This window comes from Drosophila teissieri, chromosome 3L, assembly GCF_016746235.2.
Source record: "Drosophila teissieri strain GT53w chromosome 3L, Prin_Dtei_1.1, whole genome shotgun sequence".
Lineage (NCBI taxonomy): Eukaryota > Metazoa > Arthropoda > Insecta > Diptera > Drosophilidae > Drosophila > Drosophila teissieri.
Genome location: NC_053031.1, coordinates 9634026 through 9648802, shown reverse-complemented (window position 1 = coordinate 9648802; position 14777 = coordinate 9634026). Strand labels below are relative to the sequence as shown.

Genomic DNA, 14777 nt, shown 5'->3' with positions numbered 1-14777 from the left:
CCACAGGCCACACACACACCCGCACACCCACACACACATACACACGAGCAACCTCTTCGAGAATTTACCCAACAATATTTTACTGCTCAAGACATTTCGACATTGTTGTACGAGAAATGGGATAACCCTTTCCCCCTTTCCCCTTTGCGTTGTGAGGAGAAAAACTTACCCAAGTTCTTCAATTACAATTTGATTTGCAAATGACACAGAAAGAAACATGCCAAGAAATTGAAGTGGAAAACTTGGCAAAGTCGAGAGGGAAAATGAGGAAAATGCGACAAGTCGGGTTGGGAAAGTTCAACACGAGCCGGCGCAAGTGGAATTAAATGTTTGTTAAAGGTTTGCGCTGATTAAAAACGATGGAAGGCACTCCCTAAAAACTTTTTATGAACATAAACCTCGGATATACAATCCTAGATAGGAACCCTTCTAAAAATTTCCACCATCAACAGCGCCACGGGCAATTGAATCCTTTAAGCCGGGCACTCTTTCATGGCTGCCGGCAATAAAATGTTGCAACATTAAAAGGGCGGTGCACATAAATAAAAAAATCGCTGAGTAAAAAATTGGGTTAAAAATTAACTACACCAAATTTAAATCAACTCCGGATGGGTTGACTGAGGGGGGGCACTGAAGTTTTTCGGGAGAGGGGGGATCTCTGGCTGTTGCCTGTCAGCGAATCCTTCGAATCCTTGGGCGGCCGTAAAAAATCGACTCGTTGGGCAGGCTGAATACGGCCGGAGTCCTGGCAGCCGTAAATAAAGCGCCGCAAACATTAATAACTCCCATTGGGTGTGTTAACAAGCAATGACCAAAGAGGGCCGTACCCGGCAGCACTGGGATTTCGGATTCGTTTTCCTCTGTTTTCCCTCTGTTTTTCCTCCCATTTCCCCGGCATTTTCCACCCTTTTCACCCCGCCCCCCTCTGCCAATGTGCATAAATTGCAGTAAAAATGGCGCAAAATTTTACATTTTGTGGCTGTTGTGAAAAACGACGTGCAACAAAAAGTCCGGTTCAGTTGAGAGCGGAGCAGAGCGGAGTGAAAATAAGTAACAAGTAACCGAGAAACTCGCAGGCATGTAAAAATTGCGCATACGCCAGGTGCGCCGCGCCACATAAAATGGTTGAGTGATGGAAGCCGATGGGCGATGGGTATGAGCCCAGGAAGCACCACGAAGGTGGGTAATGCATGTAAGACAATCATTTTGACAGCACTCTCCGCCGTGTTTTTAGCCCCGGAATTGGCCTCCGGCTGTGTGCTACCCATTGGGCCGTCGCTCGCCTGGCTGCCTCCTGATTACTATGCACTTTGATACTTATCTTTAATTGAGGTAACAGTCAGCACGGCGCAAGGATACGAAGGATGTTGGCGGACCAACAAAGGCTCGTCTGCCACGCCACGCTGAGCACACATTTCATATTCGCAGTCTGCTCCTTTCGGTCTGTCAGGATCTGCTTTTGGTTGGCAGTTGGGTATGGAAATGGGAACAAAGTGAGGGAACAAACTGTGCTGTCACTTGGTTTTTTACTTTGGATACATCTTTTTAGCTGGCATTTAAATTTGAAAGTTACATCAACATTGGAATTCTAACAATTAAATTGAGTGTCAGGTCTTCAAATGTGCGAGTTGCAATAGCTCATCAGTGCTCTTTTAGAACAAGTCTACAATTGGAAATTATTCTATATAATAAGCAAAGAATGTGTTCTTTAAGTTCAACATTAATAATTGTTGACTGATATTTTTCTATTCAACAAAGACCTTCAATGTTCAATATTAACCAGAATTATTGTTTTTATTTGCGTTGTTATTTACGAAAGAAGGCTAACACTGATTTAAGCACTCATCCATACCCTCACGAAATTGGGTTTAATGTGATTTAACAGGCATTCTCCGGCGCAATTATGCGTTGACCCCTGCCATATTTGACCTGGCGCCGCAGAAGTAGTTCAACTCTGTTTCAATTAATCGTTAACCCTTCCGGCAGCTCGACGGCAGTTCGACGTTTGCCGCTGCGGTTGCCCACTGCTTGCTTTATAAATATTTAAGACCATTAAACAGACAGCATGCACACACACACATGCATACGTAATGCTGGCCGTAGTCCTGGCCAGGACTAAGCGTTTTATGGCCCTTCCACACAGCCGATGGCCATTGTTTCCACAGGGTGGAGCCGTAGTTTTGTGGCCATGCATGGGGTCGCAGTGGAAACTGAAACTCCCTTCGCAAACCCCAACTCCTTCCACATTCGTAACCATAATCGTCATCGTTATCGTTTGTACTTGGTTCTGGGTTCTGTGTGCTGGGAGCTGGGTGCTGGGTCCAATTGTTTGGCCATCAGGTGAGCTGCAATGTCTGCGGCGGATGCCAAGGCTAATTTTGCGTAAAATGAGCGCTGAGCAGCCGCTCGAATGATTCATTATGGTTCCCCAAGGAGTCGTCGTCGTTGCATGCGCATATATGCAAATGAGCGGATACGGAGGAGTCGAAGGGGATGTTTGGGCTAAAGGACCTTCCGGTGCCCGGGGGCCACTGCACCCGCACGGCGCGAATCAATCATAGATTGTCAACGGCCACGATTCGCCCGAGTCGGTGGCGTATACATACGTGATGTTGTTATGTTGTGATGTTGGCCCCTCCCAGCGGGCCCACTAATTGATTTATTGCCCCCGAAATTAATTCTATCCCAGCACATTAGTATTTATTGCACAATCTGCGTTGGCGATAACGAAGTTCCGAAGTCGTACAGTCGGCTCCTTGACCTTTAGCTGAGATTCTTGTCATGAATCCGCTTTTTGAATAATTTTCATTTTCAGATTTGCCCGCAGCTTTTTGTTCGCCCTCAAATTGCTGCCATGAATAAATGAGTTGCTCAAGCGGGCCGAGTACAAAAGCCTGGCTAACGAGTCCGTACAAACAATCATCATTGGCATGATGGCATGATGGTCCACCACCCACCCATGGACCACCCACCCACCTGGTATTTGCTGTTTTATATAAAAGCAATACGCATATGCCCGACATGCCAATGCTGCAGCACTGCTATTTGCATTCACTTTTCTGCAGTGTTTGCCCCCAGGGGGGTTTCCCCCATGCAAGCCCTGCGAAAAAGCCCTATGGAGAGCTCTGTGGAAAACCCTGAAAAGCGCTTGTAGGACTTCTGGCTGCTCTGGCAGCACTGACAGCTCTTTAAGTTCTGCGGTTCGTTGCTGGCTTCGGAAAACTGAAGTTCTGGCTAAACGACACTTGGAGGGGATACTCGTGTGCATGGCAAACAGACCGAATTTCGTCGAATTGCCACTCGAACAACATGAAAGGAAGCGCAATTATTTATTGTTTGTTTACCATTTAAAATCAATGTAAATATATATTTATGCAATTGAAGTTTACGTGAAACGCTCTCATATTTGCAATAACTTCTGAGCTGAACTGCCAAATCGAATTGGCTGCCAATTAATTTCGCCCAGTGCAGCAACTCGAAATGAGCATTGACTGATGCCATTACAGATGGCCATTGAATGGGTTTTCCGACCAAAGGCATTTCCTTTACAGGCAGCCTCGAATTTTCCTTTCTCAGCTTCGGTTTGCGGTAGAATTCCATTTCGCTTGCTGGCAGCTGGAATGCAGCAAATACTCGATTCGATTGCCAGAGAAATGGAATATGGCATTTTTGCATATCCATCGCACTTGCAAATATAATTTAAGCAATCTTTCATAATGCTCCGTGATTTTTTATTGCTGTTTCGGTTTTATTTTACCCACTTTAAAAGTACCCAACTATGTATATGTGTACCTCTGTCTGTGTTTAATTTCGTAAATAGCAAAGTTTATGAGCTGCGCCATATGGGAGTCCGCTTAGATTGTTGTTTGTTTGTTTGTTTGTTTTGTTAGATTCTAGATTCCTTTTAGGCGGAAATGAAATTTTTACAGTTTTACAGTTTCACAATTTTGCCGTAAAAGGGTTTCATGATTTGCGTGTTTTTTGGGGGGGACTGGACTGGTTTTGAGTGGGTTATAAAAGCTTTCTGCCTTTGCCGTTTTACAAATACCGACTGCGAAGTCATAGAAAGTCGTCGTCGCGTCGAGTAATTAGAAAATTAACCCCTGCCAGCAGGCCATAAATGAAAATGAAACAACAACTGTGTTTTCGCAATGCGAGCAACTAACTAAACAACAACCACTGCCACTCCACATGGTCGCCACTTGGAAAGTCAGCCAGGCGAAGGCCACTTAGTGACTCTGTTTTTTTTTTTAGAGCGGAAAAGCGTGAAAAAACGAGGGGGTTATGTCATCGTTTTAATTAAAGAACGCGACTTTAAGGTGCAGCTAGCAGGAAGTTGTGTGTTATTTTACCTTATTATTATTATAGCAGGCCATTTTCGCACTTGAAGCTCTATCTGCGGCATATATTATACTCATATCTTATATCGCATTTTTCAGGGCTGGCCGTGTGCTACCAGCGGCAATCCGTAAGCAACAATAATCACAATAACGCCGAGGCGAAGCCCACCCACGCACCCCCCTCGCATTATCCTCATGGCCACAAGTGGAACGAGCCGTACTTTGATCTCACGATGCCCAGGAACATCACATCGCTGGTGGGCAAGTCCGCATATCTGGGCTGTCGAGTCAAGCATCTGGGCAATAAGACGGTGAGTCCTGGCATTTTGGGATAACGCACTTCATCACCAAACACGTGGCAAAAATCTAGAAACTATTTGGCTTTGTTTCAGCATATGTAAAACTTAGGAAAAGCTTAGGGGTAAACGAACGTGGAATAGGAGAATGTTTATTAGAATAATATAGAGATTTGCCAAGAACTTTAATATTGATTGCATGTTTGTTATTTGGTATAACTTAAGCTAGCATCTATTTTCGCACAGTGCATTGAGTCAACAGGAAGACAAGGGCCGGAAACATTTCGTATTAATAATCTTGATTTTTATTTACATTTAATAAACAAAGAGCTCCCCCAAATGGGGGCGGTCGCAAGTGTGGCGAATGTGTCGCCAAATATCCACTTAGATGGCCCAAACAGACAGAGCGGGGTTATTAAATTTGCTGCCAGTTTATTATGTAATACGTGACAGCAGCCGACACCCAAACACACACACATGCTGACCACTTGGCCCTAGTTTTTCCATGTCCTTTTTTTTTGTTGCTAGAATGGCGTCACTTGATCCACCCAACCCAATTAAAGGCTCCGCTAGCCAGTTGTTAGCCCTTAAGTTTTTCGGGTAACAAAAAGTGTGGCCTTTCGGCAATCAAAATTAAATTGGTTGCCATAGCAGAGCAGGCGATATAATAAAGATTTTTTTTTGGCGCAGAAACAATGCGCAAATATTTCGCACTCATTGGCCAAAGTGTAGCGTTTTCTTTTAGTGGGAAAACTGGCAGGTGTTGGCAGGCAACGAAAAACGTTGATAACGCTAAGCGATTTGGCCACGGTCATGGGGCACATAGATTTCCTTTAGGCCAAATCCGCTTCCGCAATCAGTAAACTACACAGACGCACACACGCGCACACTCGCACACACATCATCCAGTTAACTGGCCGTACTCGCTTTTTGGCCAACAGTAAATTTATGGCCAGCCCAGGCTAAAGTTTACTTTCCAACTTTTTTTCGGCCTTTTTCCTGCTGCTATTGCAGAATTAGACAGGCGGGCGCAGCCGGCAGGAAAGTGGAACTGCACAGATGGATGCCACACAGTTGGCTGACTCTGTCTGTCTCTGCGACTGTGTGTGTTATTGGTTAGACAGTTAGCCGCATAAACAAGGAGCCTCCGTGGCCAAAAAAAGGAGGCAAAAAGACCAAAAAAAGTGGCAGGCCAAAAGGACGGACAAAAATTTGTATCAAATGTAGTGGGCAATGTCGAGTGAATGTCGCAGTATGGAGAGTATGGGAAGTATGGGAAGTATGGGGCGTATCATTTTCCGGGTCTGTCATGCGTTCCGCACACTAATTTCAAGTTGTATGAAAATTCAGTCTGTGAGCTGCATAAATTTGCCCGTTTTCTGCGGTGGCCAATGGCCCCCAACGAACTACAATCAGGGTCGCCTTAAAGTTCTCGGCACAGCGTACTAATGGAGGTCCTTCCCCGCAGGTTGCTTGGATACGACATCGTGACCTGCACATCCTCACCGTGGGCACCTACACCTACACGACGGATCAGCGGTTCCAGACCTCCTACCACCGGGACATCGACGAGTGGACCCTGCAGATCAAGTGGGCCCAGCAGCGGGACGCCGGCGTCTACGAGTGCCAGATATCCACGCAGCCCGTGCGCAGCTACTCGGTCAACCTGAACATCGTGGGTGAGTAGATGCTCTGCTCCAGAGGAGATATACAAAGATGACCTAGTATCATCAAGTCATTGAAAAGTTATGCCAACGATTATAGATTTTGTAACTATTAAATAGCTTAAAGCTTTGAAAAATAGAAAAGAAACGATAAATAAGATCTTCATACCTTGAAAGATAAATATCTTGTGGGTTTACTTAAAATCCAGCTCTTTAACTTACAAATCAATAGATAAATCAGCTAGTGTCACTTGGAAAAACATAGTTTAAGGAGACAATCTCTGTATGGAGAAGACAGTAATTCTACCAGAGTAAAATGTATCCCACGGAATGCTCATAAATCCACTAGTATCCCAGATACATGTGCAGACTCGAAATAATTCCGGGCCTCTGTTTGGGGAATTTCGCATATTTCTCAGTATTGTTTTTACATATTCATGCAATTTTCAAGGGTGTAAATTATGCACACTTGGCAATCGTCACAGCAGGATATAAAAGCGGGTGCTGCCGGTAAATATGACGGGGGAATTTTTCGCAAAATTCTTTCGGGCAGATTGATGGACTGACAGGAACTGGCAGGAGCCACGGCGCACACACATAAATGGATATCGACAGGATGCCTATTTATACGGGATTTAAGGTGTAGATAGCAGCGGAAACCAACTGCGCAACGAAAACAGACGTGTATTTTTTAAAAAAACATTTATCCTCTTTAAGCCTGGGGCCACCGTACGTTTTTATATTTTGCTTGAATTATTCCCATGGTTTTTCTAAATCAAGCGCGTAGCGGAATAACAAATTCGGAATTGGAATAGAAATTTGATGGATAAAAAACTTTAAGTTTCGTTCTCTACGGTGAAAGCCAACAAATTAGGTTTCAATTATTCAGCAGGTGAACTGGGGCCCCGCAATTATAATGGATGGTTTATTTCTATTTTTGGTTCTATGCCCGCGCCGAGTACTTTGCCTGATTAGTTTAGCCACGGGCGTATTATAATTATTTCAACCTTTTTTTCTATTTATACTTTCATATTTTCCTTCATATGTTATTTTTCCATTTTCCTTTGTTTATATTTTTGGTTACCCATCCCCCCACCGACGTGTCGATGAGCAGACCTGATAGACGCCGAGACCAGCGATATGATGCAGCAGTATTACAACGACGACGCCTTCTACATAGCCGAGAATCGGGTGTACCAGTCCAGTAACGATGAGTTCGCCGGCATGTTCGGACCCATCCAGACAGTCGCGGGTTAGTCCTGGTGAAGCCATCCAGACCCAGACATCCTGTGTACTCGCAGCACACTTATTTCTTGGCCGAGTGACAAGTCCGACCGCAGATAGAGGAGGCATTAGGTGGCAGACGGAGATGAGAGCTCTGCTCGAGGGCTGCCATGCATGCATATTATTTTTTAATATTTTACAACATTTTTCGTGCCAGCTGAGGGGCAGGATGCGGGGCAGGATGGGGGCAGGATGGGGGCAGGATGGGGGGCAGGATGGGGGGTGTTTGTGGAGTCAAGTGCTGGGCGCCCGGAGCAAGCACTTTTCTGGCTCATGACGAACAAATTGCTTTCCAACAAGCTTTTACCCACTAACTTTGCCAGCTTGTTACGGTTACTGTTGCTGTTACTGTAGCTCCTCCACTTATTATTTTCTACCTTTTCGCAATTTGCCGGTCTCCTCTCTGCAGTGTTGCCGCAATTCGAGCGCCAGATGATTGCCACATTCGCAAATAAAGCAACTTGAATTGCTATGAAAAGTGGAATTAAAATTGCTAAAAAGCAGTTATGGCTAAAATAACATACGTATTTCAAATAATAAACCAAACTAACAAGAGGTTTCTGTCTTGTTGACAATTATAAAAGTAAATATTTTAAACGCACATTTATGTAGCATTTGCCACAGTTTTATTGTGTTTATTTATGTGTTAGTTGTTCATTGCATAATTTAATACAATTTAAATTTCGTCACCTTTGGCTAGCAACACATCTCTACCCGCAAAGAAAGCCAAAAGTTCAGCACTGCCTTTCTTCCACTGGCCATATGGCCAAGTGGTTCGCACATTTAATTATACCCACAGCCTTTGCAATATTTATTTTGCCGGAGATTCGGGGACTTAGTCATTCAGGGTCAGTGTCTTGCAAAGGCTGGGGTATTCATCACTCTGTCCATTGGCACACAGGCTGGCATTGAACTGGCCCTCCTCGTAGAGGTTTCCCTTGGCAGGTGGTCCTGAGCTGTAGTAGCAGACGAGCACGAAGTGTATGTTCCACAGGTCGTAGTCCTGGCCAGCGGCACAGCCCATGTGGGAGCTGCGATCGTTGATGATGTTCCTGATTTCACCTTCCGCATTGTACGTGGCTGTATCCTCCAAGTCGTAGAGCTCGTCCAGCCACTGTTCCGCCAGGATGGTGATTTCGCGAACATTCGACTGTCGCATCACTGGGCGCGGGTAGAAATCCTCGGCGTAGTTGAAGTGCGGTCTCGAAAAGTCATCGGTGGCCACGCAGGAGTCGGCAGGCAGATCCATTTGGCAGCGTTTCAGGTGATACTCGGCCACCACCGACAGGTAGTTGTCCCACACCAATTCGGGCATTTTCCGGGCAGGTGGCAGGTCGACAAACAAGTGGCTGGCCACCTCCTGCCGATAGCCGTTGTGCAGACCGAGCAGATATTCGCGGAAATATGCCATATTAACCAGGCCATGAAAACGCAGGCAGCTCTCGTCGAACATCTGCAAAGAGGTTTTTGAAAAATAGCCATTCTTGTGGCCAGTCGACCCTTCTCACCATGTTGTTGTTGCACCCAATGTGCCGCTTGCCATGACAGGACTTGATATCGCAAAAGTCGATGGCAAAAGTAGATCTGAGTAAGAGAATACGACCCACAAAAAGAGTCAACTGCCAGCGTTGCATTACTGTTGAGAACTAAAAACTGAATGGGAAATTTAAAGGTGTTTTAAGAGTAAAGTACGAAAAAACTCAATTGCCAAATGGCAAGTAAAACGAAATAACTAAACAAATTGTTAGGCTTAAACAAGGTACACAAAAATGCAAAAAATTACTCACAACTAAGAAGTTATTATTTTGACATTTAATTTAGTGTAGCAAAATGTTTTTCCGTGTTGGGCAATGCGAAAGCTTAAAACAAATAATATTGCTGGCTTTAATAACATTTTAATTATAATATTACACTTTGTCTTATGCCGATTACAAAGAGTCTCCCCAATGAAAATATGAAGTTCCCCCATAGATCCCCAAGTAGCATAAAATTGAGCTGTTAGCCAACTTAAAATCACTTTCAACTTTGTGCAGCCTTGTCCTTTTCAAAGTTTGCCTTTCTGGCCGCCTGACGGGCGGTAATCGATTATTTAACGTGCTGACTTTGACTGGCACGCCAGTTTTCCGCTCCCAGCTCCCATTTTGCAGCTCTCTGCTCTGGACTATGGAAATTGGGACAAAGCCCAGCTGGACCGGATTGGCCTGGCCAGAAGTTGGGGACTTAGGTACGTGGGTACGTGGGGCACATGTCACTGGTAACTGGATGTGCTGGAAATTGGGAAAACAAACCATTTCGCAATTTCACAACTCGTCAGAGATGGGGAAAATGGGAAATGGCGCTGATTAGGCGACGTAACACAGTGATTAGCAGAGCTCGGGAATTTTGGCGATTTATAAAGGGAATGGCAGAGGGATTGCATAATGGAGATGGTGCACAGCCATAGTAAATATCTCACTCCCTCCCCCAACCATTTTCCATTCGCAGTGCCCACGGCCACCATTCTGGGAGGACCTGATCTGTATGTGGACAAGGGCAGCACCATAAATCTCACATGCATCATCAAGTTCAGCCCGGAGCCACCGACCCACATCTTCTGGTATCATCAGGATAAGGTAAATATCTCTTAAAATCAATTTGCAGGCTAAAAGTAACCAGCAAAAAAACACAAAAAAAAACAAAGAAGCAAAAAACAAATTAAGCGGCTGAGGGCAATAGCAATTTAAGGTTTTCCTTTTTGGTGCCAAATTATCGTGCAATAATTGAGTTTGTGCGCAGTAAAAAGCGCAAAAGTGGAGCGTGCGAGGAGGTAAGGATAAGGGGCGGTGCCACGCCCAGCCAATTGCTGCAGGATAAACGTTTTTAACTTTTATGAGCTCTGTGCTGGCGCCTCTCCAATGCGAGTGTGCAAGTATGTGAGTGTGAGTTTGTTCGCGTTTGCTTACGCGTCGTATACGCAATGTATTTAATTTTGGCTTTTATGATTATGAGAAAACATGCTTTTGCATTTAGCTCGGCACTCAACGAGGCAACGTCGCATTTAATATGACAACCACACCCACGGTTATTTTTTCTACCTTCAGGTGCTCAGCGAGGAAACTTCGGGCGGCCGGCTGAAATTCAAGACCATCAAGTCGGAGGAGACCAAATCCATTCTGCTCATTTACGACGCGGATCTCCTGCACTCCGGCAAATACTCGTGTTATCCTTCGAACACGGAGATAGCCAGCATACGCGTCCATGTCCTTCAGGGTGAGTTGAGCTTCCTTTCCCTGGCCCACGGTTTCTTTGGCCGGCTATCGGGTTCTCACTTTAAGGCCTTAATTGGATGCTTGAGTTTGATAAAGTGAATTATACATTCATGCATCTGCTTGACCTCGATTTGTATGCATTAAACTTGCATCTCGTTCGCTCTCGTTCGTTTGCTGGGCCAACTTTTGCGCAATTTATGAACTGCTGGCCACAACAGATGAACACTTTGAAAAATGGAGAGAATCAAGAGGTGTTTTAAATTATACTGTTCTCTTTCAAAAAAATGTATTAAGTAGGCATAAAGATGATAGAGTAATTTTATTCCTATAAAATCCCAGAATAGTAAATGATCTGCACATTTCTTTATGATATTTTCTTATACTTAGAAAGTATTTAATAATATTTTCTTTAAAATAACATATTTTATGAATAATAAACTGAAACCTTGGCAAATTCGTGCCAACTTAATACCAAATGCAGATCTCCTTGCAATGCAGACAAGCTACAAATTGTTGTTCATTCAGCGCAAGTCGTGTGCCGCGCTCTCTCCCCACAAATCTGGTCATTTTGCACTAAACATTTTCCACTTTCCACTCCCCATTTCTCATTTCCCATTTTCCATTTCCCGCACAGGCGAGCGACCCGAGGCGATGCAAACGAACGCGGCTCCGGCAGCCGTTGCCCTGGCCTGTTGGTCCTGTCATTTTGGCCAGGCCACGCAGGCGGTCAGGGTAATTAGCACAATGGTGGCGGCGCTTGTATTGTTGGAGGCCTGCTCCTCGCTGCTCCTGCAGGGTGGTGGCGCTGGAGCAGGAGCAGGAGGAGGAGGTGGATGTCCTGGAGGAGGATCTGCCGCAGGAGGAGCCACCACTCGAGTCCGAGAGATACGGGAGAAGCCGCGCACAAGTTACCCGCTTGACCCCAAGGTAACCTCGACGACGTCCGCGGAGCGTGTCAATAATGGCAGCCGGAATGCACGGTGATAAATTAATGTCGCCCAGTTGGAATTCCACCGCCAGTGCAGCGCCCGAGTGCAGCTGAAATGATTTATACTCGAAGTTACAGGAGCATCACAGGAGCAGCAGCAGGAGCAGGAGCAGCAGCATCTGAGGTCCTTCCACTCCAGCTGCATGTAATACCCATCTGAAAAACCAACTAATTATGCTAATGATGGAAGGAGGCGGATGCTGCTGAAGCTGCTCCAGGAGCTGCTCCTCCTGCACCTTTGGCATGTTGTAAGTAAGCGTGTTTCTAATTAAGTGGGCTGGGGATTAGTTAGTTAGGCGGAAATCGGAGCCATGTACATAAACTTCTCACGTAAATTGCCAGCACACTAGCGAACCTAGCTAAATGGAAAGCATTTCGAATTCGAACGAATCATCAAATTAGAGAACTATATTCAAGTGGTTTGCTTATAGAGCCATGGCTAGAAGTTTATATATAAATAATAAAGGAAGAATGGGAGAGCAGGGGTGTTGTGGAGCTAGTAGAGATTGAAAAACAGTCATTAAAGTGTCTATGACCTAAGGTAACTAATAATTTGTTCTATAGCTATAAGGCAATTGAAATTTAATTTGTATATAGTGTAGCACTTGACAACTGTTTTTGAATATCTTCGGACTTCTGGAGGACCCGCCCCCCACTAGTAACTTAAGTATATGCATACGTAGCGAAAGTTTACTCAGATCGTTGTAAATACTATTGGGATTCGTTCTGGATTTATCTGTGTGTTGCCCTTGGGTTACCCTGTATAGCCTAGAGTTTAAGCAATGTGTACATACTTAGAGATACCAAGTAGCTAACTGTTTTGACACGAACTTCTTCGAAGGTTCCTAAACTAATTTTCTATGAAATGTACATGTCCCATGGGCTCTCTCAATAATCTATGGGAACTTGGAGAATGCATGAGAATGCATGAGAAATTCCTGCCAAAACCCGCCTCAGCTTGAAGTGCGACTTTCCGGCTAGCAATTTATTTAGAAGAATTTCGAATTTCTCCAAGTCATGTGGGCAGTTCCTGTTCCCATTTACCATCTAGCAACTACCATCTACAAACTACCAACTACCATCAACTCGAAGCAATTGCTGCGAGTTCATTGCTCTGCGAGTCCGGGGAAATTTAGAGCCACCCAGTTCGGCATGTCCGGTTGCATTTATATATGCCCTGCCATGCCCTGCCGTACCGGAAAAAAGGCATAGTGGGCAAAAGACGTGGACGAAGACACAACTGGCAAGTCACTTTTCACTCTTGTCAACAAAATATTTGCATTTCCATTTCGGTCCGAGGCCGTCGAATGTGTTCACGTTTGACTTGGGTTTGGGTTTGGGCTTGGGTTTGACTTCGTCTTGAAGGACTTTGCCCGGGAAAGCGGACTCCTCTTCCTGTGCCACATTTAAAAATGTATGGGTTCCATGGCCGGCAAATGGAACTGAGTTTAACTGATCAAAATTGTAAATAAACCTGCATATATACCATATGAATAAACTATAAATTGTACTCAAGTATTCGTGTGGTAGTCATACATTACATATACGAAAACACAAACATAAGAATGCACAGTGCTCGCAAATCGGACATATATATATAGATATGGATTTATATACGTATATGGATGTATCGATATTAAAAGTGTAAACCCAACGCATGCAAAATTAGTCGCGACATGTAAATGAATGTTTAATGGGTAAATTAATGTTGCCACAAAAAGGGACAGGAAAAACCATGAATATAATTGCAATTAAGCAAATAAAATGAGAATGGAAAAATGAAAATATGTTATAAGCATAATAAGGGGAAAAATAGCGAGTATTATTACAGAAGCCGAAAAGCAGAAAGCGGAAACAAAAACAAAACCCTGTTGACTTTTGTTGCAAACAAAATGGCAACGCATTATGAAGATTATGAAATTGTTTTTAATTTTTAAGCGCGTAGCCACGTAAACATGAAAATCGGAATGAAAAATTTCAATAAAGTTTTTTTAGTTATTACACATCCAATGATAAATATGTATAACAAAAGCCTGTCTTTTCTCTGATTTTTTCGGGAGCCTGTGAGCAGTTGCCACATGCTGAGTCGAATCCGGGTAAGATTTATGCAAATATTTTATATTTTCCATTGCCATTCATGCATTTGGCTTGGGAATTTTAATGGGCCACACGCACAAGCCAACAAAGGACAACGGAATTTTCCGCAGGGGAAGAACCACGGGAGACTGCAAGTTTTCTCCGCTTTTTCGGGAACGCCATTTTCCATTTCCCACTTTCCATTTTTCAGCCTAATAAAGCCGCAATGCAAGAAACAGGGCCGACCACCAAAACTGGTGGCACGAAGAATGGGCATTAAGTGCCTGCCAGCCAGCTGGCCTACGACTAGCTCTGGGCCATGTGTGGCAGGACTCTGTTTGCGCTTTGGTAAGACATCAAAAGCCGTTAACATAAAAGTTTATTATATGACAAGTATGTATGTGTATGTGCATGTGGGTGTGCTGTGTGCTGTGTGTGTGCTGTGTGTGTGTTTGTCCTGGCCCGTAATATCATGCCAAAAAGTTTAATAGCGCACAACGCGTCAACCCAGGACCTCTCCCACCTCTCCCACTTCCACTCCCTCTTCCACCGAATCCATCGAGTGGAAAGCGTAAGGAGCGCATAAGGCGCATGAGGCTCATGAAGCGGAAAGCTCCCACTCCGCTCGGCGCAAGACAGGATTACCCAAGATGATGACGACGATGATTGGAATACTCTGGTTTTGGGACCGCAGCCTCGTGTGGATGGATGGACTGCACGGGTCGATAAGTCGGATGACCTGCAGGGGAAAAAGAGTAAATTGAGTAAATTGCATATAATCAAATTGCAGGCAATATTTGGATTTAAGGTTATTTACTATAAATAAATATACATTTATTAGGTATCATCATGAATTAGCATTGGAATATGACACAAAAACT

At 44.4% G+C, this 14777-nt stretch overlaps 2 protein-coding genes across 8 annotated transcripts in view; one reads left to right on the top strand and one right to left on the bottom strand.

Annotated features, from left to right (window-relative positions):
• LOC122615753 (zwei Ig domain protein zig-8) overlaps positions 1–13782 on the top strand; it is a 39499-nt gene extending 25717 nt beyond the window's left edge. For 5 of the 6 annotated variants that reach the window (XM_043790843.1, XM_043790840.1, XM_043790844.1 and 2 more), the window contains exons 3-8: positions 4440–4651; positions 6105–6315; positions 7415–7552; positions 10069–10196; positions 10665–10833; positions 11467–13782. In XM_043790843.1, the coding sequence (XP_043646778.1) occupies positions 4440–4651; positions 6105–6315; positions 7415–7552; positions 10069–10196; positions 10665–10833; positions 11467–11816 (1208 nt within the window). In that variant the 3' untranslated portion in view covers positions 11817–13782. The remainder of the gene's footprint in view (positions 1–4439; positions 4652–6104; positions 6316–7414; positions 7553–10068; positions 10197–10664; positions 10834–11466) is intronic. The other variant, XM_043790845.1, reaches the window with a different exon arrangement.
• Positions 8210–9397, bottom strand: LOC122617680 (scoloptoxin SSD552). Of its 2 annotated transcripts, XM_043793628.1 has the most exons (3): positions 9372–9397; positions 9093–9237; positions 8210–9037 (listed from the first exon to the last, which is right to left on the bottom strand). In XM_043793628.1, exons 2-3 carry the CDS (start codon positions 9216–9218, stop codon positions 8420–8422), a joined length of 744 nt encoding a protein of 247 aa, XP_043649563.1. In that variant the 5' UTR covers positions 9219–9237; positions 9372–9397; the 3' UTR covers positions 8210–8419. The 2 variants fall into 2 exon arrangements, with proteins under 2 accessions (XP_043649563.1, XP_043649562.1); XM_043793627.1 differs by lacking the exon at positions 9372–9397 and having other exon boundaries at positions 9093–9320.
• Positions 13783–14777: the final 995 nt, after the last annotated feature.